The 20,678-nt window shown below is 39.6% G+C and overlaps 3 protein-coding genes across 4 annotated transcripts; 2 read left to right on the plus strand and 1 right to left on the minus strand.

Annotated features, from left to right (window-relative positions):
• The first annotated feature begins 764 nt into the window (after positions 1 to 764).
• Positions 765 to 12,537, plus strand: LOC139940064 (uncharacterized). Of its 2 annotated transcripts, XM_071936294.1 has the most exons (17): positions 765 to 1,230; positions 2,324 to 2,528; positions 2,756 to 2,862; positions 3,408 to 3,522; positions 3,882 to 3,961; positions 4,399 to 4,635; positions 4,820 to 5,080; positions 5,508 to 5,632; positions 6,053 to 6,203; positions 6,953 to 7,219; positions 7,970 to 8,224; positions 8,692 to 8,845; positions 8,955 to 9,088; positions 9,716 to 9,819; positions 10,143 to 10,202; positions 10,707 to 10,882; positions 11,436 to 12,537. In XM_071936294.1, exons 3-17 carry the CDS (start codon positions 2,772 to 2,774, stop codon positions 11,488 to 11,490), a joined length of 2,265 nt encoding a protein of 754 aa, XP_071792395.1. In that variant the 5' UTR covers positions 765 to 1,230; positions 2,324 to 2,528; positions 2,756 to 2,771; the 3' UTR covers positions 11,491 to 12,537. The 2 variants fall into 2 exon arrangements, with proteins under 2 accessions (XP_071792395.1, XP_071792397.1); XM_071936296.1 differs by lacking the exon at positions 765 to 1,230 and having other exon boundaries at positions 2,157 to 2,528.
• A 1,415-nt stretch (positions 12,538 to 13,952) lies between these two features.
• LOC139939530 (beta-1,3-galactosyltransferase 2-like) lies at positions 13,953 to 17,627 on the minus strand. The gene is made up of 2 exons (XM_071935526.1): positions 16,155 to 17,627; positions 13,953 to 15,038 (listed from the first exon to the last, which is right to left on the minus strand). The coding sequence occupies exons 1-2, from the start codon at positions 17,625 to 17,627 to the stop codon at positions 15,027 to 15,029; spliced, it is 1,485 nt and encodes a 494-aa protein (XP_071791627.1). The 3' UTR covers positions 13,953 to 15,026.
• Positions 17,628 to 19,127: 1,500 nt separating this feature from the next.
• LOC139939946 (beta-1,3-galactosyltransferase 1-like) lies at positions 19,128 to 20,388 on the plus strand. Its single transcript, XM_071936115.1, has one exon. The coding sequence runs from the start codon at positions 19,128 to 19,130 to the stop codon at positions 20,226 to 20,228; it is 1,101 nt and encodes a 366-aa protein (XP_071792216.1). The 3' UTR covers positions 20,229 to 20,388.
• The last annotated feature ends 290 nt before the right edge of the window (positions 20,389 to 20,678 follow it).

Here is a 20,678-nt window from a genome sequence, read left to right on the forward strand (position 1 = left end):
TGTTTAGATCAATATCAACCTCAGAAAACTTCAACCAAGTTCTTGTTTTTGTAAGAATACTGTAGTGAAAAAGTTTGATGTTTTGTTAGGGATATGACGTATGGACATGGAATGCAGTAACTTAAACAGCCGGGGGGGGGGTCTTCAAATGCTGTTCTGGGGTTGGGTGGTACTGGTATGAACATTTTCAATCTCGGAACATTCCGCTTAAAACTAATTATGTTTGTTTTTAATACCTATATTGTTTTTGGACTATAACCAAACTGTAAGTGTTATAATAGGCCTCTCCTAAGAGAGAGTGAATTGTTCAGTTATTGGTCAATGTCTGGTCTGTCTGATCTAGAAACGCGTCAACATTATTGCGTTCATCCCTCCCAACCAAACATAGTAGTAGTAAATCAAACCTTTATAAACAACATTTCCAATCGACCAAAATCAGTGGCATTGATGAATACAACAAAGGAAGTTGTGATGCTTGTTTGCAAGGGAATTACCTCGATACTTCCCAAACCTAAAGTTTGACCGACCTGTTTTTCTCTCTTCAAATATGGCTTATTGTGCGATAGTCTAACATTCAATGAAACATTGTTATGACTCGTACATGGAGTTCAGGTTAGTTCTAGCAACCTTTGAGTCTTACGATGCTGATACCATCAGTTACTAGTGGAACGAAGACCCGGAACTGGCAACGAATAAACAGTAGTTGGTTTGAAAAATTATATAAAAATAGGGTTATTCTTGAATGTTTATTCTAACAGTGGTTTTCAGGGGTTTTATGGTTCTGTTATCAACTAATCTCTTCTTTTTTAAGAAAGAAAAAAAATACAGAAGAAGAAAACAGTTTGAGGATAATTTTCAAATCAGAAAACCTCACTTATAAAGTTCTAGTGTTCAACATACACTAGTGACTATGCACAAAAATCCTTTACAGTCAGATTTATGCTGTTTTTTCACAGAAATTGAAGATATCGCAAGGTATGATTTTTTTTACAAGTTGTTTCGATGTTATGTCCATTAAACACTTGAAAGTAACTTTGTTCATACTGACAGTGAAGTAACCTTTCTGTGCAAAGCGAAACCAGGAAATGCTCCGTTTCTGATCTTTTTTGTGTGAGTTGCAGATTTGTATTGTTATTTTAGACTTCCTTTGACACAGCCGTGCAGCAGCCACTTACAACACTAGACGTGATTGGGATTGCCGTTAGATGATCCAGCTGCTAAACTTCAACTGTAAGTTACCCAAATAATTGTCTTTAGGAACTGTAGTGTATAAGAGGGAGGAGTGTTTGGTCGGCATCATCATTTGCTGTATGTCCAGCATCCTCCTGAAGATGAGCAGGTTGTACAGTTAGAAATGTTACCGTGGCGATTGTTCTCAAAACTAACAAAACCCAGTAAGAGATTTATACAATCTCAATTCACCAGAATTAGTCACAAGTTGCTTTTATCAACACCATGAGTAGATTTAAATGTCACGCAAGTATTATTTTCCATAGCATATTAATCTTTCTTCCTTTGAAGCGATTTCTCCCTTTGTAGTCAACTGAGCCAATCTCATCTGCTTATACAAAAACAAGAAGCTAAGCATGAAACAAATTCTCTGTCAAGAATAAGAGTAACACCCCTTCCCCCCCCCCCAAAAAAAAATGCAATATTCTTTATCCCTGATGCAAAATTAACATCCATTTTAAAAAGGTAAAGTGTTAAGCAGCTATCTCGTTAACTAAGTAAGAAACTTCATGTTTAGAAATATATCTTAAAAACTTTTCCTTGTGGACTTCCTGGAAAGTAATTTTTTGAGACATCCATTAGCTTATGAAGAGTGCATTCATATCCTGCAGTTTTGTTTTACAAATGTTGACTTCCTTCAGGAAATACTAAAAGGAATTGTGTGAAATACAAATTGAGCTTTTAAATACCTTGTATAACCTACGTTTTTAAACTAAAAACGTTGTCAATGATGGATACTTATTATTATTCATCTATTATATTGGCTTACTACATGTACTTTGTACTCCATTGTATCACTTAAGGTTTTGAAACTATTTTCTGAAGGGTAATTCTTTAGATTTGATTGTAATTGTATATTTGGTTGTTATTCCTGGTTTCGCTTTGGATTCAATCTTGGATCATGAGACTCGTTGGTAAACAAATTAATGAGAGTAATTTACAGTAGTTTGGGTCGGAGTGAAACTAAACTAGCACAATAGACTCCCTTGTATAAATACGACACATGATCTTACTCTCTTGGCTAAGGTTTTGATATTAACGTGAAATTAAACGTTGTGCGTCAAATATGTTTCATCATCAATAACATAAACAGTAACTGCAACGGCAACAGCTGCACATGAGTAACGGTAACTCTGGAACCAGCAACAACTGCAGCAGCAACAACAACTGCAACAGCGACTGCAAGAGCAACAACAACTACAGCAGCAACTGCAAGAGCAACAACAACTGCAGCAGCAACTGCAGCAGTAGCTCAACAGAAGCACCTTCGGCAGCAGCAGTAGCAACAACTGATCTTGGTATGTTGACCTCCTAGTGCAGAGGCGTTATACTTTAAACACTACCCGGTCAGCATCCGGATTGTAGGTCCATGGGTTCTGACCCCAGATGGGTCAGGTTGACCCAGATGGGTCAATCTAATAGTATTTCACTCTTCAATTATGCAACAGATTGACTCATTTCTGGGTCTCTTTGATATAAGATTTCTGTTACCCAGCAAGGTAATTTTTTACTCTTTTTTCTGCAGCCAAGATTTGACTGAAATGGCGAGAAGAATTCCAGTTGGAGGAAATGGATGTTTCATCCTGGTGGCGGCTTCAGTAGTTCTTGCTCTGATTGTGAGAATTGATGCAGGTACGATGTTCAGTTTGTAAGATTTTAAGGTTTTTACTCTCAACCGATCACGCTTTGCAGATATATCTACAGATTAATATTAAGCATTACAAATACTGTTTTATTGTGTGTATAGACAAAAGAGTTTTATGGACAAATACCTCCTTCTAGTGGGGTATGTGTTTAAAAGTTGGATCTAGCGTATGATGCAGGAAGTGTACTCAAGAACTGCTCGGCCGTCATGTGGCGTGTTGTGGCCAAGTGGTGTCTTGCATCAACACATCAGAGTGTTGGTTAGATTCCCAGTCATTGTGTCCTTGAGCTAGGCACTTAACCATAGTTGCTCCTCTCATACCAGATACATAAATGGTAACCCAAGAGGGCTCAAACAGCATTGTGGTGGTTTAGCCCCCTTAGCGCCAATTCACGCAGCTTTGAGCTGTATGCACCCCAGATGTGGAGAAACGGGTTCTGGTAGCCATTCTTAAAACAACTTCAGTTAACAATATCAAAATGGTATTCTGGTGGTTATTAAGATGGTTTTGATTTTTCTTTTTTCTTGACAGTGGATTGTCCCAATATTGATAATAAAATTCTGGCAACGGACCCTGATCAAAATACAGCCTTGTTTGTATTTGTACAACCAGAAAACTACACCTGTGCACCCCCTCCTGGCAACAGGTAAGTTGATAACTGACTCTCTTACAAGTTTAATATTATCAAAAATGTCCTTTTCTATAATTAAGATTGTAAGTAGGGTGTGTTGTGGCCCGGTTAGACAAGAGATTCTGTCCCCAGAGATTCTTTTAAACAACGAACCATGGACATTGTTTTTTCTGATAGCACCCTTTTTTGAACCAACCTCCTTCACCACATATTTTTCTTATCGGGGACAGACTCTCTGCGGGAGAGATTTCCCGTTGGAAACTGGAGCCAGTAAGTTTTGAAAAATCAGAATACCAAATCACGCTGAGCTCCACATGTTCTGTTAAAAGTCTTGAAGTTGGACATGACAAATAATATGAAATAACATTCCTCAGGTTTCCAGTGGGACAGACTACAGTGGTGTGTACATCAGTTGATGATGGGACAACATGCACCTTCCAAGTACAAGTTAATGGTAAGTAACTAAATGGCAAACAAATCCTGAAATATGTACATGGGAAGAACTATTATACGCAACAGTTATTGACATGTGTGCTGCCACGTAGTGTCCTAAAGACCAACCTGTACCATACTATACCCTAACCCACTCAATCCCACCTAACACCGCCCCACACCACCCGACCCCACCCTGCCCTACCCCACCCCCACCCTGCCCCACCCTGCCCCACCCCACCCCACCCTGCCCTACCCCACCCCCACCCTGCCCCACCCTGCCCCACCCCACCCCACCCTGCCCTACCCCACCCCCACCCTGCCCCACACCACCCCACCCCACCCTGCCCTACCCCACCCCCACCCTGCCCCACCCTGCCCCACCCGACCCCACCCTGCCCTACCCCACCCCATGAATACATTTCTTAAGGCTTTTGTCGTCGTGTTTCTTATTCTTAGATGAACAGCCTCCAACCATGACATGTCCGTTGAGCAGCAGTGCATACACCAACTCTGGAGTTGCAACAGGCACAGCCACATGGAGTTATAGTGTTACTGACAACGTGCTAGTTGTAACCCAGTCGTGTAGTGCAATTAGCGGTGTACAGTTCCCTATTGGTGTTACTCATGTGACATGCACAGCTGCAGATGCTGCTGGGAACACGGATAGGTGTCAATTTCCAGTAAGCATAGTCGGTAAGTCAAAGTTTGGTTCAAAATTTGAAGGTTCCTAATTTTTAAAATAACCACTAAGAGATCATTCTATGATAGTTTTACATCCAAGATATGTCACTTTGAGTGACAACTTGTTAGCGTGTCTGGAATAAAAACTACTCCCCAACAAAAGATAAAATCCTAAGACTTCATTTGTACTTACTAGACAACGAAGACCCTGTTATTACAAGCTGCCCTGAAGACATTACTTCAACCATCGAACTGATCAACTCACAACTTCCTCCACTGACGTCCGTGATTACGTGGGATATTCCGGCTGCTAATGATAACTCAGGTGGACCAGTTGGCCTGACTTCTACCCATGAACAAGGCTCAGAGTTTTCTATCGGGGTTACCAGTGTAATCTATACAGCTGCAGATGAGTATGGGAATTCAGAGACTTGTGAGTTTCAGGTGAAAGTGATCGGTAAGTGAGTCTTCTATCTTATTTCAGCTCTTGACTCATCCTGAAAGACGCTATAATCAAAACAATCTTGGTTGCGCCATTTTGGGAGTTTGTCCCAGTGTGTTTATGCTTGATGCACTGTTTACTCCCTCACCATAGTATTTATTATGTGCAATTTAATGCGAACCAAAATGGCGACCGAGCCAGCTAGTAGCCTTGTTTGATGTCAGAGTAAGGGGACTAGTGATTGAATATAGTAAGTTTAAAACACTGGTCAAAAACTAGCAGTATGCTGTTCCAATTAACTGCTTGAATGCACTTGGTCAACTGTGGACCAAAGCTGTTGCCCCATGTCACTGATCAGAACACCTTGTTGCCATCTCTATAAGTTTTCAGTGAGAAGTTTATAACTAAGTTATTGGGGTTTTTTCTCTTCTCTTTCTACTAGTTCACCCACCAAATAACGATCTAAAAATCAAGAATGTTCCAACATCAGGTGTATGTTTGTCCGTCTCTTGGCCAGAATCTACGGATGAAACATTGGATGACTACTCCCTTTATGCTTATAGACATGTAAGTTGATTACATTGAATAGAACATACTGGATCAAACATTGCTAAAGGGAAGCTGTTTCAGTGTCATAGAAAATCTGTCCCCCGAAGATTCTGTCTCCAATGTGGATGATTCAAAAGGGGGCGCTATCAGAAGAAGTTTGTACACAGTTTAAGCTGTGTATCATGCTACCACCATCTTGGTCTTGTTCCCCGTATACAACGACAGTAATGGAAGCTAAAATTCATGACACTAAAAAGGAACCAGACTATTTCTTCTTCCAGCCTCAGTTTGGTTACATTGATTTGAAGGGGAGAAAATCAAGATGGCCGCACCATGATAAAGGTCTTCCCGTGTCGCCAGGGATGCATATTTGTGAACATTGTTTAGTGTAGGGAATGGTTCCAACTAAAAGAGTCCATGTATTTCCAACTTATCTAGGGTGAAGTACGACCAGACTCCAGCCAGCGAATAGTGGTTCCATCAGGTACAAGTACATACATCAACCACAATGTCTGTAGGCTCCAACCAGGTGAACTATATACCATAGAAGTAGATGGGGACCAGTTATCTTCAGCAATGCATTGGACCAGTAAGTATTGTTTGTTTTAATGTCCAACCTTGACAAGGAAAAGCCCTTGCCATTGCTCCTACATGTATATATGGCAATAAGACTTCTAATGAATAATAACAACAGTCTAATGTTGAGATTGTTGGTCTGGTTTTCTTGATATGTTGAACAAACGTGATATAACAAACCCATTTTTAAAAACCAACTTACCTAGAAATTAAACAAATGAGACAAACACGAGTATTCAAGCCCAGCCTCTATATGAATTAAACATGAGCTTTTGGAACAAGTTTGGGTTGGTGGCTCGAGTTGGCTAGAGTCGACTAGACTAAAGCCGTGTCCGAGACGGCGACTTTGGCTACAGCTACAGTTAGGTTGCACGCATCCGTCTATTCTTCAACTACAGACACGCTGATCTAGCCATAGTCGATCTGAGCTGAACAGATAAACACCTTGATTGAAGACTAACCCCCAGAGTTTTGTCTTTATATCAGAACTGAATACCCCTGGGGAAGTCAGTTTTAAACCAGGTGCCCTGGTCTTATCTAGCCATAGTCAGTAGGTGTGATCTGGGCTGAACAGATAAACACCTTGATTGAAGACTAACCCCCAGAGTTTTGTCTTTATAGCAGAACCGAATACCCCTGGGGAAGTCAGTTTTAAACCAGGTGCCCTGGTCTTATCTAGCCATAGTCAGTAGGTGTGATCTGAGCTGAACAGATAAACACCTTGATTGAAGACTAACCCCCAGAGTCTTGTCTTTATATCAGAACCGAATACCCCTGGGGAAGTCAGTCTCTTACCAGGAACCCTTGGGCCGTCGTCCTTCACGTTTACTTGGCAACGAAGCACACAGAATGTGGAGCAATACTACTGGTCTTATAACGGACAAAGCGGATATGTTTCCAACACTACTGATTCTGTGTCCATAGAGAGTGTTTACCCTTATACCACTGGCTTTGTGTTTGTGTCTGCGGTAGTTGGTTCAGGCCAACAACGTGTTCAAAGTGGTAGTGCAACTCAACAGGTCACTACCGGTAAGACAAACTATCCATGTATTCTGAATAATGTTATCCAGGCCCACTGGAAACTCTGTCATTGGGCACAGTATTTTACTAAGTATTGACATTTCTTGCTTAAAAGAAACTGGTTAATACAGTTTTATATTTCATATGACCCCTTTAACTGAACACACTTGCTTGCTGATTAGCAATTGTCTACTCATTCAGAACTTTTGTTTTTAAATCCTAAAAATCCCCACAGCTTGTTTCAACTGCTGGGGTCAAAATGGACACGTAGACGAAGAAATACTATCTCAATTTAAACCCCTCTCCCTTTTCCTTTTTTCATAAACATTGAACAACTTGTTTTGATGATTGGATGGTGTGCTTATTGAGAATAGAACTATTATTTGCAACAACTCATGAAACTATTACCACACAAAACTTGTTTAAAATGTGCGTCACATAAACCATACTCCAAACATGCCAATTAAGGGTACTTCATCTTTCACACTACTAATAAATTGTTCTGTGTATGTTTTATGTACAAAGTGCACACAAGTGACATCACCTATGTAAAGTATTACGGCCAACCCAAAAGATGTTGACTTTATTGGAATCATGTTCGTACCACCATGCCCCTATAGCAATGCTAGAGCAGTGACCCATAGTCAAAAATGCTCAACTTGGCAGTTATGTTACAAGCTCTGATCTATTTAAGTATTTTAATTATCTGTAATATGCATTAAACTTCCAAACTAAAAGTGTTATGGTCTTTACTTGCAGCTGCACTGAGACCGTTGGAGCTCCTTGCGTATAACTACACTGAATCCACCATCAAATTAGCTTGGGTGTCAAGCAGCGATACCAGGGGCATGTTGGATCCTTACATGTTGTTTATAGAGCCAAGGGATGCTGAAGAGAACTATCTAGAAACTGTTAACAGCTTTGTGGAGTTTAAGGGACTGAAATCTAATACAGAGTATCAGATACAACTTATTAGTAACCTGGGATTAATGCTGGAAACATCACAGAAAACCAGTAGGTGGCATCACATTTCTTTTCCTTTTTGTACCGATCAGATTTGCATGGATCTAATCTAAATGATGCTTCACTAAGTTCTGAGACCTTTTTGTTAAACTGCTCCAAAGGGATCCAATGAATACAAACAGGAAGGAACCTTAATTGGTTTGTTGAAGCAAGAATGAACATAGAATACTACAGAGGGTGTTGTTTTTTTAATAACTTCAACCATTTAACAAATGGAAATAAAGAATATTAATTTAATTTTGGTTCTACTCATATACATCTGTGTGTGTTAGCACTGTAAACTCAGTACTCTCCCAAGTTTTGTGAAAACAAACACAGGCATGTTACTCGGATTGGATTCAAACCTACAACCTTTGCAATTCTAGAGCAGTGTTCTTACCAACTGTCTTGTGCATGGTTATCTAAACTGATAGTTTGCCATAATCATTCAATCTGTTTGTGTGTACTTTCATTAACAGGGCCTGGAAGGGTAGCCAACTTACGACCAACTGAGGTGCTTGAGAATTCTATAACGCTGGCCTGGGACAGACCAGTAGAGGGCGCTGTTAAGTCGTATTACATCTGGATATCGCCTGGGGAGAAGCCTGAACCCTTTAATGAAGGAGGTACTAGGTGAGACTTTAGGGATTAGAAGGACCCATCAAACTTGAATGACGATTCAATGAGATTGATACTTTAAGAATTAAAAACCCTCTCTTGGTGTTTTGTTTTCCTCACACAGTCGTACTTTCAACAAGCTGACAAACAACACCGAGTACTTCTTCAGGGTTGTGTCTATATACAATGACATGAGAAGTGTACCCCAGGACCTTATGGTGACCACAGGTGTATCCGAACCTAAGAATCCACATTCAGGTCAGTTTCCCTGTCCATGACTTTTTATAATATGTTTTAAAAGGAACACGTTGCCTTGGATCGGTCGAGTTGGTCTTTGAAAAGCGTTTGTAACCCTTTGTTATAAAGGAAATTGCACGGTGTCCTTTTATCTCGTTGAATAACACGGTCAGCCATTTATGGGAGTCAACTTTTTTACTCCCACAAATGGCCGACCATGTTAGCTCGCAGAGTAAAAGGAAGACCACATAAGTTTGAGGCAATTTGTGTGGATCATTGTATTCTACTTTTAAAACATCTTTCCAACCATATGCATGCATTTTATAACAAAGGGTTACAAACGCTTTTTATAGACCAACTCGTCCGATCCAAGGCAAAATGTTCCTTTAACGTTTAAAACAAAACATGTTCAAAGTTACACCTGAAATTACTCATAAAAATTGTAATAATTTTATGATGTTTTGCTCATGGTTTCTTGTTTAATGATTCAGCCATACATTTCTCATTCAAACCATCGACTCAAATAGAGGCTGGGAAGAATAGTTGGGTACTTGGGGGATGCAGCAAGAATGCCTGCAGATAGATGCCATCATTTGACATAACTCAGATAGCTGATACCTTGTCTTATATTGCTTTTTTGTTTTGCAGTCGACATCACAGCGATAGTACTTGGTGTTGTGCTTGGACTGCTTGTGATCATCTTGACTGTAGTGTTGATTTCCACATATCTTAAATATCGTAAAGTGATTAAGGTAAACATTTTGAACTTTGTAAATGGATTGTAAATCTGAAGGAAGGGTCCGTTTAGAATCAGATCTACATACTTTTAGGAAACAGAAAAGAAAATTTATATCAACATCTTTTGGAATAAGTTCTAAATAAATAAACAAACCTTTCTTTGTTCTGTTAGGCCATTGTTAGGCCTACAGCATGTTTTGTTTGGTGTAGAAAAACATTATTTTGTTTTGTTAGATATTTCATTTATTTGCTTTTTATAAACAATTAATTATTTATACACAAATATTTAAGATTGGATTTCAGCAATGTGTTTCAAAATGTGTTGTGTCTTTTATAGGATGAGTTACCACGAGTTCATCAACCTAGACAAACCCCATACAATCAGCCGGATATTCAGGTATGTTCAGTGTATTGCATTTTACTTTTAGTGTTACCCCAAGCATCGATTTAGCTCAAATTAATCTATGAATTAAGAAAAATCGTGGGTTCAAATCTCACCCTAGACACATAATGTCTTATTATGAGTATATGTTTGTATTGTAGCAGGATTCAGATAGAGTAAACCTGTGAAAGTTCCATCATAGTTTTTTGGTGTTTTCTTGGATTATTTGCTTTTTAGTTTTGTTTAGTTGTACTTTCATTATGTTTTGATTTGTTATAAAGCACCTGTGAACATACTTGTTATATTGAATGATGTAGTGCTTTAAATTTTAGAATGTACTTAATATTAATATCGACGTCTTATCTAGCGCACGTATCAACCAATAAGGTACTCAAGGCCCTTAGTTTATACATTTTTACAGAAAGAGAGGTTATTGAAGTTATAAAATCTGGAACCCAAATTAAGGGTTTACAAGGTGCTATGGCGCATTCAATATTTATCCAATATTATTTATTTCAGACGTCGTCAGTTACCCAGGTTGACTCCGATCAATCTTATGAACCATTGGCTGTCAACAAACCAGCCCCAAAGCAAGCCCAGGGTAGCCACTACCAGAACACAGCAATAACAGGCACTCATCAAGGCCCCCTGACCAAGAAAAAGATTCCCCCAATTCCTATGCTCCCCAGGAAAAGGTACATTGCTTTGGCTTTTTCCAACAAACTGAAACTCTAGTCTCTAGGTTTTATACCAAGATGGTTTCTCTATACAGAGTCGCAAAATGATGAATGGGTTTGGTTCCAGTAACTGAAAGTGTCAACAGCAAGTTTCACTCCTTTATAATAGATGTATACATAATATTAGTTCTGGTTTTGGTTTTACCCTATACTGATGCGTGTTAGCACTGTATTTTCAGTACTTTCCTGTGTCCTGTGGGAAAAAAAACTGTTCTTTGTTACTAAACTATTTTGTGGAAAGCTTGGTGAAGTTGATGCCATAAATAAATAAACAATTAAATAAAAAAATAAAAAAATAGTAAAATAAATAAATAAATGAACGAAACAAGAACAATGATTCCTAGAAGATATTTATATATATTTGACCGTTTCTGCTACACATGCTCATCACTCATTCTCTTCAACAACGGGAAAACCTTTATCCATAACTGATCTCCCTCAAATTATGAGATAATAGATAAATGATCGGTTTATGGGAAGACTGTTTTATGATATATTTCTCTTCTTGCAGCAAACAGCAGCCGGCAGAAAACGGGGTCTATGCCATTCCTGACATCCATGGCTAAACACAGCAAGCGGACTTATCAGAGAGCATGGTTTTTGAAGCAGCATTAAGAAAAGTAAATAGTAAGGATTATTCAAGGTATTTAATCTTCGCATATAAACTTCTTTGATAGTTCAAACAGTAAACTATGAAATAAGAATCTCAATTCTTCAGGAAATATGAAATGTAAAATACAAAATGTGAAATGTGAAATGCGAAATATAAAATACGAAATACGAAATATGAAATATGACATATGAAATAAGAAATACGTAATACGAAATATGAAATATGAAATAGGCCTATGTAATATAAAATATAAAAATATATGAAATATGATGCTGCTTAGACTTGGTTTTAATATTCAGCGTGTAGATAAAGCAGCTTCTAGAATGACAGCACTTTTAACAAGTTTGACTGTTTGTGTCTAAAAACGTTAACTAAAGTAACAAGCCTGTATATTGTCAAAACCTCCGGTATAGGTGTTCTTTCAAAAGCAAAACTTAGGGAGGGGGTCTTTATCTTGGTAAGACAGTCTTAAGTGCAATGAGGTTTGATTTGGCTGGGAAATCACTGGCTGTCGAAATTGAATGATATGCGTTGAGACTTTCCCTTTTGGAGAGAGAAATAGTGAGAGGGAGGGAGGAGGGGCTGGAGGAGGGGCTTGGATACCTGCTGAAATACCTTGAAGGCTTCTGTACAGAATAAAAACAAATGTTTAACCCAGAGTAATATAACACACATTTGGTTTGTTTTTATCTATAAATTGAGTTGTGAAATATCACAAAAAGACAACATCAAATTTCAATAGCTTATAATGAATCTAAATATAATTTCGTCATTAGAAATACTAGATAAAAGAGTCAAGGGTCAGCTATAAATGATAGCTGTTTCCTGGAGGCAGGAAACACCGTAAACGTTGTAGACCAAAATTAACTCTTTTGGATGTTTTGAAGAAAGACAGCGGACTGGAGACTGCAGAGCTATAGACAGCAATGTAGGACAGAAACCTATGGAGAGCTGTAACAGTTCGGTGGACATCACCAGAAATAAAGTAAACTAACTTAAATGTTTAATATATCAGCTGTTGTTAAAGTTTGTATTCAAGAAACTGTTGAGCTGTACACATATTTTGTTAATAAAAAGTGTACCATCAAGTACTAGGGGAAAACGGCCATTGCAAACAGTTCCACTTTCATTTTGCATTGAAAGCCACGTGGCATTTGAATTATTTATTTGTTATTTTTTCATTTATTCAAATAAGTATTGGACCTATTGGGCTAAGGCTATATCCATTGGGCTAAGGCTATGGTCAATGTGCTAAGGCTATGGTCATTGGGCTAAGGCTATGGTCATTGGGCTAAGGCTATGGCCATTGGGCTAAGTCTGTGGCCATTGGGCTAAGGCTTTGGTCATTGGGCTAAGGCTGTGGTCATTGGGCTAAGTCTGTGGCCATTGGGCTAAGGCTTTGGTCATTGGGCTAAGGCTGTGGTCATTGGGCTAAGTCTGTGGCCATTGGGCTAAGGCTGTGGCCATTGGGCTAAGGCTAAAGCCATTGGGCTAAGGCTGTGGCCATTGGGCTAAGGCTATGGCCATTGGGCTAAGTCTGTGGCCATTGGGCTAAGGCTGTGGCCATTGGGCTAAGGCTTTGGCCATTGGGCTAAGTCTGTGGCCATTGGGCTAAGGCTGTGGCCATTGGGCTAAGGCTTTGGCCATTGGGCTAAGGCTGTGGTCATTGGGCTAAGGCTATGGCCATTGGGCTAAGGCTGTGGTCATTGGGCTAAGTCTGTGGCCATTGGGCTAAGGCTGTGGCCATTGGGCTAAGGCTATGTCCATTGGGCTAAGGCTATGGTCATTGGGCTAAGGCTATGGCCATTGGGCTAAGGCTATGGTCATTGGGCTAAGGCTAAAGCCGTTGGACTAAGTATATATCCATTGGGATAAGGTTATAGCCATTGGGCTAAGGCTATGGTCATTGGGCTAAGGCTATATCTTTGGGCTAAGGCTATAAGGCTATATCCATTGGGCTAAGGCTATGGTTATTGGGCTAAGGATATATCCATTGGGCCAAGGCTGTGGCCATTGGGATAAGGCTGTGGCCATTGGGCTAAGGCTGTGGTCATTGGGCTAAGTCTGTGGCCATTGGGCTAAGGCTATGGTCATTGGGCTAAGTCTGTGGCCATTTGGCTAAGGCTATGGTAATTGGGCTAAGGCTATAGCCATTGGGATAAGGCTGTGGCCATTGGGCTAAGGCTAAAGCAACTGGGCTAAGGCTGTGGCCATTGGGCTTAGGCTATGTTTATTGGGCTAAGGCTGTGGCCATTGGGCTAAGGCTTTGGCCATTGGGCTAAGGCTATGGTCATTGGGCTAAGGCTATGGTCATTGGGCTAAGGCTAAAGCCACTGGGCTAAGGTTGTGGCCATTGGGCTAAGGCTATGGTCATCGGGCTAAGGCTATTAACATTGGGCTAAGGCTAAAGCCGTTGGGCTAAGGTTGTGGCCGTTGGGCTAAAGCTAAAGCCATTGGGCTAAGGTTGTGGCCATTGGGCTAAGGCTATTAACATTGGGCTAAGGCTAAAGCCGTTGGGCTAAGGTTGTGGCCGTTGGGCTAAAGCTAAAGCCATTGGGCTAAAGTTGTGGCCATTGGGCTAAGGATATATCCATTGGGCTAAGGCTATTAACATTGGGCTATTATTTAGACCTTTGGGCTGCAACTACGGCGGCGATTCTGCCCCGGTGATTTTGTTCCCCAATACGGCGAGCTGTAAACACATTTATTCTGGTAGCGCCCTTTTTGAATCGACCTCCTACAGGCCATGTTCACTTTGCTACAATGGGGACGGATTTCCCTATAGGACTCCGGCGCTATCCTCTGCCCAAAGCTGTCAATTTGGACAGGGTTATACAATGATTTGAACATACGAAACAAACAAGATTACTGCATTCAAATAAAGTTCCACTGAACAATGTTTTACTTCCGAAACAAATAAATTTGGAATACAGTTAATGTTTTTAAAACAAAACAAAATAATGAAAACGTCAGTGTTACCCTAATAAATATTTTGGGGTTGAACAAAGAAATATTTACTGGAGTAGGATATGGATCAAGAAGGAAATGACTAATAAACCTTTTGTTTTGGCGTTTCCTTTTCCTCACAGATATCCCCCTTTAAGCCTGCCTCATTCACTAATTAATGTTTCCTTTCTTAGCACCCTCGATATTGTCTTTTGTGTTTCCATCAGGGGCATTGTTGGCTTGTGCGTAAAGCGCTTGCCTCTCACCAAGGTGACCCCGGTTCGATACCCGGTCGGGGCCATATGTGAGTTGAGTTGTGCGTTAGTTCTCTGCTGTGCCACGAGGGTTTTCTAGACCATTCGGTTTTCCAGACCATCCGGTTTTCCTCCCTCGTGAAAAACCAAACACTTTTGATCTCTGGCTGTGCTCCGTGGTCATAATGGGTTGATGTGGCTCCGCTAGGGTCGAACCGTCAAGCCATGAACTGTTTTTGGCATTTATACCATCGGTCCATTTGGTTAGTAGTTAGTAGTTTGTAACAGCTTAGTTTGTTTTCTAAATAAGAAAGACAAATTTATCAAATTAAGTAAATAATAAAGTAATTGAATAAACAAATACAAACGAAAGTATAAGGTGAAAGCCGATGTGAAAGCTCACAGGTGATGACGTTCATACCATTATATGGTTCCTTCAGAAACAAAATGTATTTCCATTTTGGAATTATCTGTGGTTGGAGGAAATGCTAGTGGTGTGACAAAGCGCTAAATTAAGAGCCCGTTATTATTATTATTTAAATGTTAAAGGCACTGGTTAATAGTCAAACTAATTGTTGGCATAAAACCTTACTTGGTAAAGAGCAATGGAGAATTGTTGATAGTATAAAACATTGTAAGAAACGGCTTCCTGTGAAGTGACGTAGCTTTTGAGAAAGAAGTATTTTCCCACCAAAATATTTGAATTGAATTTGAGATCTCAGCTGAGTTCTTGAATGCAATCATCTGAAAGCACTCAACCTTTGCGACAAGGGTGTTTTTTCTTTCATTTTTCTCTCGCCACTTTGACGACCAATTAAGTTCAAATTTTCACAGGTTTGTTATTTTATGCATAATTTATGTAGAGATACACCCAGTGAGAAGGCAGGTCTTTGACATTAACTCAAGGTGTACAGTGCTTTTAAGAACCCATTATTATTATTATTTAATGTGAAATTTAAAGCTCAAAGGAAAGTAGGAGTCAGATACAAACAAATACTGCAAAGTAGATTGACCGTTCTTACTGTTTTTACTTTCCAAACATCGGTCTTTTAGAATCACAAGATCAATACTACCTTTTTACAATATGTTTAATGATACAAGTTTTTCCAAAGTCTTGAATGACAAAATACCTTTGAATTATTTAAGGCAAATATTGCATCGTAACCATATCTTTGTACTGCAGGTTATGCTCACATCTCTGAAACTTGATACCTGTCATCTTACCAATTTTGTGCTTAACCAGATTTGATTTCATGCGTGTTTTTATTTCAACAATTCAATAAGCTTTGACTCTTGAAGTTTAAAATAATACTCTTGCCGAAAATGCTTGGATTTCAGAGTTGTTGATTGAGCTGTATTATAATAAGATAAACCAGCAAATGAAATAACTTAAAAGATATACCACCAGGAATACTACCAAGAATATATGACCCCAAAACGGATACCAGTAGTCGTTGCCATAGTTAAGTACTGTCACGTGTTTGTACTTGCGCATTACACTCTCATAAAGTTGAATGAGTCGCTCATCCATTTTCTGTTTATGGTGAACCGTAATTACAGCAATGCCTTTCTCAAACACCTTCCTGACGTAATATTTACGAAAAAGTGAGACGTAAATTTGGAAGCCTTCGCCGTTGCGAGGCGTTATTCCGGCTCGTTTCATGACCAAGCCAAAGAAGACATCGTCCCATGGTAAGAAGCGAACGTGTACGGACTCCTTGAAGATCGTACTCGCTACGTCACTGGACATGACGTAACAGCCACCTGGAAAGAAAGGTGGATAAGTTGGTTCCGGGTACAGTTCAACCGGAGTATACCATTTATTGCTCGCTCCGTCCGGATCCCGGTATGGTGTCCAGTTTGTCTTGAGACTTCCTTCAGCATATAGAAGCTTAGGTTTGTCAATCAGACGTTTTACAAGGTTATATACATTTAACATGATATCTGAATCCACACTAGCGACGTATGTAGCTACTGGGCACCATGTACTCGCCCACCGTAAACCCATCATGTTCTTTATGGTAAGGTTATGGTACGCATCTGTGAAGTTCTCTTGAATGATATCGTTATACTTGTAACTTTCACGGAATACGCTTCTTTTCACGGCGGCATGAGCGGTCTCACCAAGGAGAAACATTGTCAATGTCAGATGGTTGGAAACATTCTGTATACTGCCCCAAGTTCGTCGTATTTGCACCCGGTCAAAGAAATCTTCCGGTCTTGTTTTGACGAGAATCAGTAGAAAGAGCGGCATGTTCCATTTGTTAATCGCCTTGGTACAAGCCTCCTGATTGGTTATTGTAAATTCAAATCCATGTGGATTGATGATCTTCTCACTGTACAGTGGCGGATAGAGTGTTACATTAATGGATGTACTATTTGGGTTGTCCTGGTGACGAATAGATGACGTAGGCAATTCGGAATGGCCACTATTGTCAACATGAACACGATGACGCGCTTTGTGGTGAAACATGAACCTTGGGTTCATCTCCTGGTCGTGTAGAAGAAGAAACCCCTGGTTAGGTGTTTCCTCCTGGTCACCGTCGTCTACTCCAGTAGAAATCGTCATAATCAACCAACTTACTAAATAAAAGCTCAACACAATCGTGATGAGTATATTGAACTGTCTCGTACCAATCCTCATATTGCACTGAAAATAAAGTCCCAAACAGCACTGAAAATGGCTGCCTTGTCTGTTTGTAGTGAATTCGACGTGGAATAGATAATGAAAGGTCGACAATATTTGCATACCCCAGTTTATTATGATATACAAAATATTGGCGATAAAGAAAGCAAAATGTAATCCACAAAATACGTGGCAGTCTTCACCTTTGGATTGGTGATCCTTGCTCTCTGGTGTGTTACTTCTGATAGTAGGGGATACAGTCATGTTAGGTTATGCGTCACTGGGGGGGGGGGGGGGGCGTAAAGGTCATTGCAATTAGAGTTTTCCTTCCTGCGTGTATAAGTCTCTTCATGATAACACTAAGTTACCCATAGGGCAGGCCAGATTTAGGTTTGCATACAAGGATTGGGTAAACACAAACACAGTTCCAGTGAAGTTTTATGTTCATTCCTACATCGATGTGTTAACCATTTAAATCATAGAACAAGTAATTAGCTCAGGAGATGGACTTCAGACTTTGACTTGCGTTATGATCCCACTGGTCACGTTGCTAGCGGTGCACTCGACCACTTCCCATGTGTGTGTTTGTGATTAAACATCGAAACATCGAAAAGTCTAATTATTTGTGAGGCGGACGCCATCTTAGAAACCTTATGCCCCGAGTTCAAGAGTTTTATTAAGTGTGTTAAGTTTTGATTGTAAACTTCTCTTTTAAGATTCAATTTATTTTGTTTAACCACTGATTAATAAAAATAATGTGAAAGAGCTATAACCAGATTGTGTCTGGACTAGAATGGTATAACAGTCTCTTATTAGCGATACGACGTGCGCGTGGAAGTCTGTAATTCATCAATACTTGTTGTGCCACAACCACTATCAATAAATGTTAGTTCCATTGTTCTTTTGTGATGTTATTATTAATTTGTTGCATACCGGCAGTATACTAAACTAGATCAGGGTATATATTTATATTCAAGTGAACTTTTAGATACAACGTTGACAATTATGCCTTTGAAGACATCTGGATTTAATGTTGCAACCGACGAAGCCCGACGCCTGCCTATAGAATCTGAAAAGAGCAGTTTGAAGTTTCAATAGAGGGCGCTTGTTATGTCCTTTGCCACGTAGGCCCTACCCTGAATACCACACATATGAATATCTGTATACTGCGACGGTAGGATATAACATAAATAATAATGAATACATATACAACCAAATCAAAACAAATAATTGTTTGCTTTGTTGCCGATTTATGTAATTATTTTTTACATTTACCCGAAAATGCGTCCGTCAAAGAAAATAATGTTAAAATAAAATATAAATTAATACAAATAATAGGCCTTTGTTAACATGTTTTAGTCTGCAATTGTCTGTGTGTCGTCACAAAGTAAAAGGAAAGGCATACGTGTTACAAATTGGAGGTTTATTTGCGTGGACCATTATTTTCTACTGAACACATGCACTCACCTGAAGGCATAATGCCCCCTTTCAATTCAATTCAACTCGTGCGAAACGGCATCAGTACAGTGTGATGGGGATGTATGGAGATTAATTTTTTTTTAATGGATTTGTGCTAGCAGTTTGATGTGTATTATATTTTGAATCTCAAGGGCGATTGCAATAATTGTCGCGATGGAACAGCTGCGCCATCTTGTTGTATTCAACCACCAGCACGTGTATGTGGCTTCAACAAAATCACTGTATTTATACCATTACCTTATGTGGACCTGAGGTTAAAGGTTGCGGTCATAGAGGAACACCAATATGTACACTCTGATCAGAAAGAAACTGAAATTCCTCATAGCCTCATGTGGAATATTCTCCATCGTTGTATGGTTATTTGATAAGGAATTAATGGTGGAAACGAACGACGGGTCGGTGTACAGCGACGACGTGATAAATGCACACGATTTCCATTTTACCATTGCGAACTATGACAAATGCTGGAATGGCACCGACGCAACGATGACCCCATTCCTTCTCATACTCGTAAAAACAGGTCCACAGAACTTCTACGATCGCCAGCAGATTCGCCAGACATGGGGAGGAACGAAGTTGGTTCTGAATGAACTGGTATCCACCGTGTTTTTACTAGGGATGAGCAGTGATATGGAGTTAAACCAACGCATTACTAAGGAGAGTCAAGAATATGAAGATATTGTGCAAGAGAATTTCATTGATTCCTATCATAATCTGACTATTAAGATCATGATGGGATTGAAATGGGTTGCTACATTCTGCCCTAATGTATCCTATGTAGCGAGTGCAGATGCTGATATGATGTTAAACACAGTCAACCTTGTTAATCGGTTACTAAGTAAACCACGCAAGAGGTACGCTGAAGGTACCCTAAGGAGAAATGTGGTACCAGTGAGGGACCCAAACGCACATAACGGCAAATGGTATACTTCCTTTGAGTTGTACCTATACCCGACGTATGCACCATTCTTCCCCGGTTCATGCTACGTGATGTCCGGTGATTTAGCCTGGTGGATCTTTCTGGAGTCCAGAAAGGTGAGGTATCTACCATGGGACGATGTCTTCTTTGGACTAGTCTTGCATAGACTAGGTGTTGATCCAGCACACGGCGCGGGGTACAGTCTGTATGTCAAATTATCCAGAAATTTGACCATAACGTCAGTTTTAATGAAGGGAATTGGAGTATTGGTACCTCACCGGGAAAATAGTACTGATGAAAGATTGCTTCAATTGTGGAATCAAACTATGGCATTAAGCGAGCGTCGAATAATCAACTCTACCAACAGAGATGTGTCACTAGTACTATGCGGCATCATTTTGTTTTCTATACTTCTCATAATTTTCATTTTGGGATTCTGTTATATACTGGTATCGTTTAGTTTTTAGAGTTCATGTTTTGACTTTTTTTCTTTCAACTCAACATGTAAAACACAATCGTTTTCGAATTGTCTGTAAAATATCAGAGGTGCAAACCTTTAAGACACAGGAAAAAGAAGTTCTACGCATTCAAACCACATAGAAATCATCTTCAAAAAATTATTAAAAAGGTGGCTAGTTAATGGAATGTTTGGTGTCCAGTTTAGTTTTGTTTTTCCCAAGATCTTTAATCTGTATTATTATAAACATAATGGACAATTGGGGATCAATGGTTTATAAAGAGTATGCTTGTAGTCCAATATCGATTATCTGTAAAATGATCAATAATGGACGATAAGTGATCAATGGTCTCTAAATCAGTTTAGGTCCCACTGACTTAGGCCTATTATGATCACTCAAAGTGGGTCTATGGAGGCACATTTGACACAATCATGTTCAAAAATGCAAGATTTATAAACT

This window comes from Asterias amurensis, chromosome 7 (genome assembly GCF_032118995.1).
Source record: "Asterias amurensis chromosome 7, ASM3211899v1".
Classification (NCBI taxonomy): domain Eukaryota; kingdom Metazoa; phylum Echinodermata; class Asteroidea; order Forcipulatida; family Asteriidae; genus Asterias; species Asterias amurensis.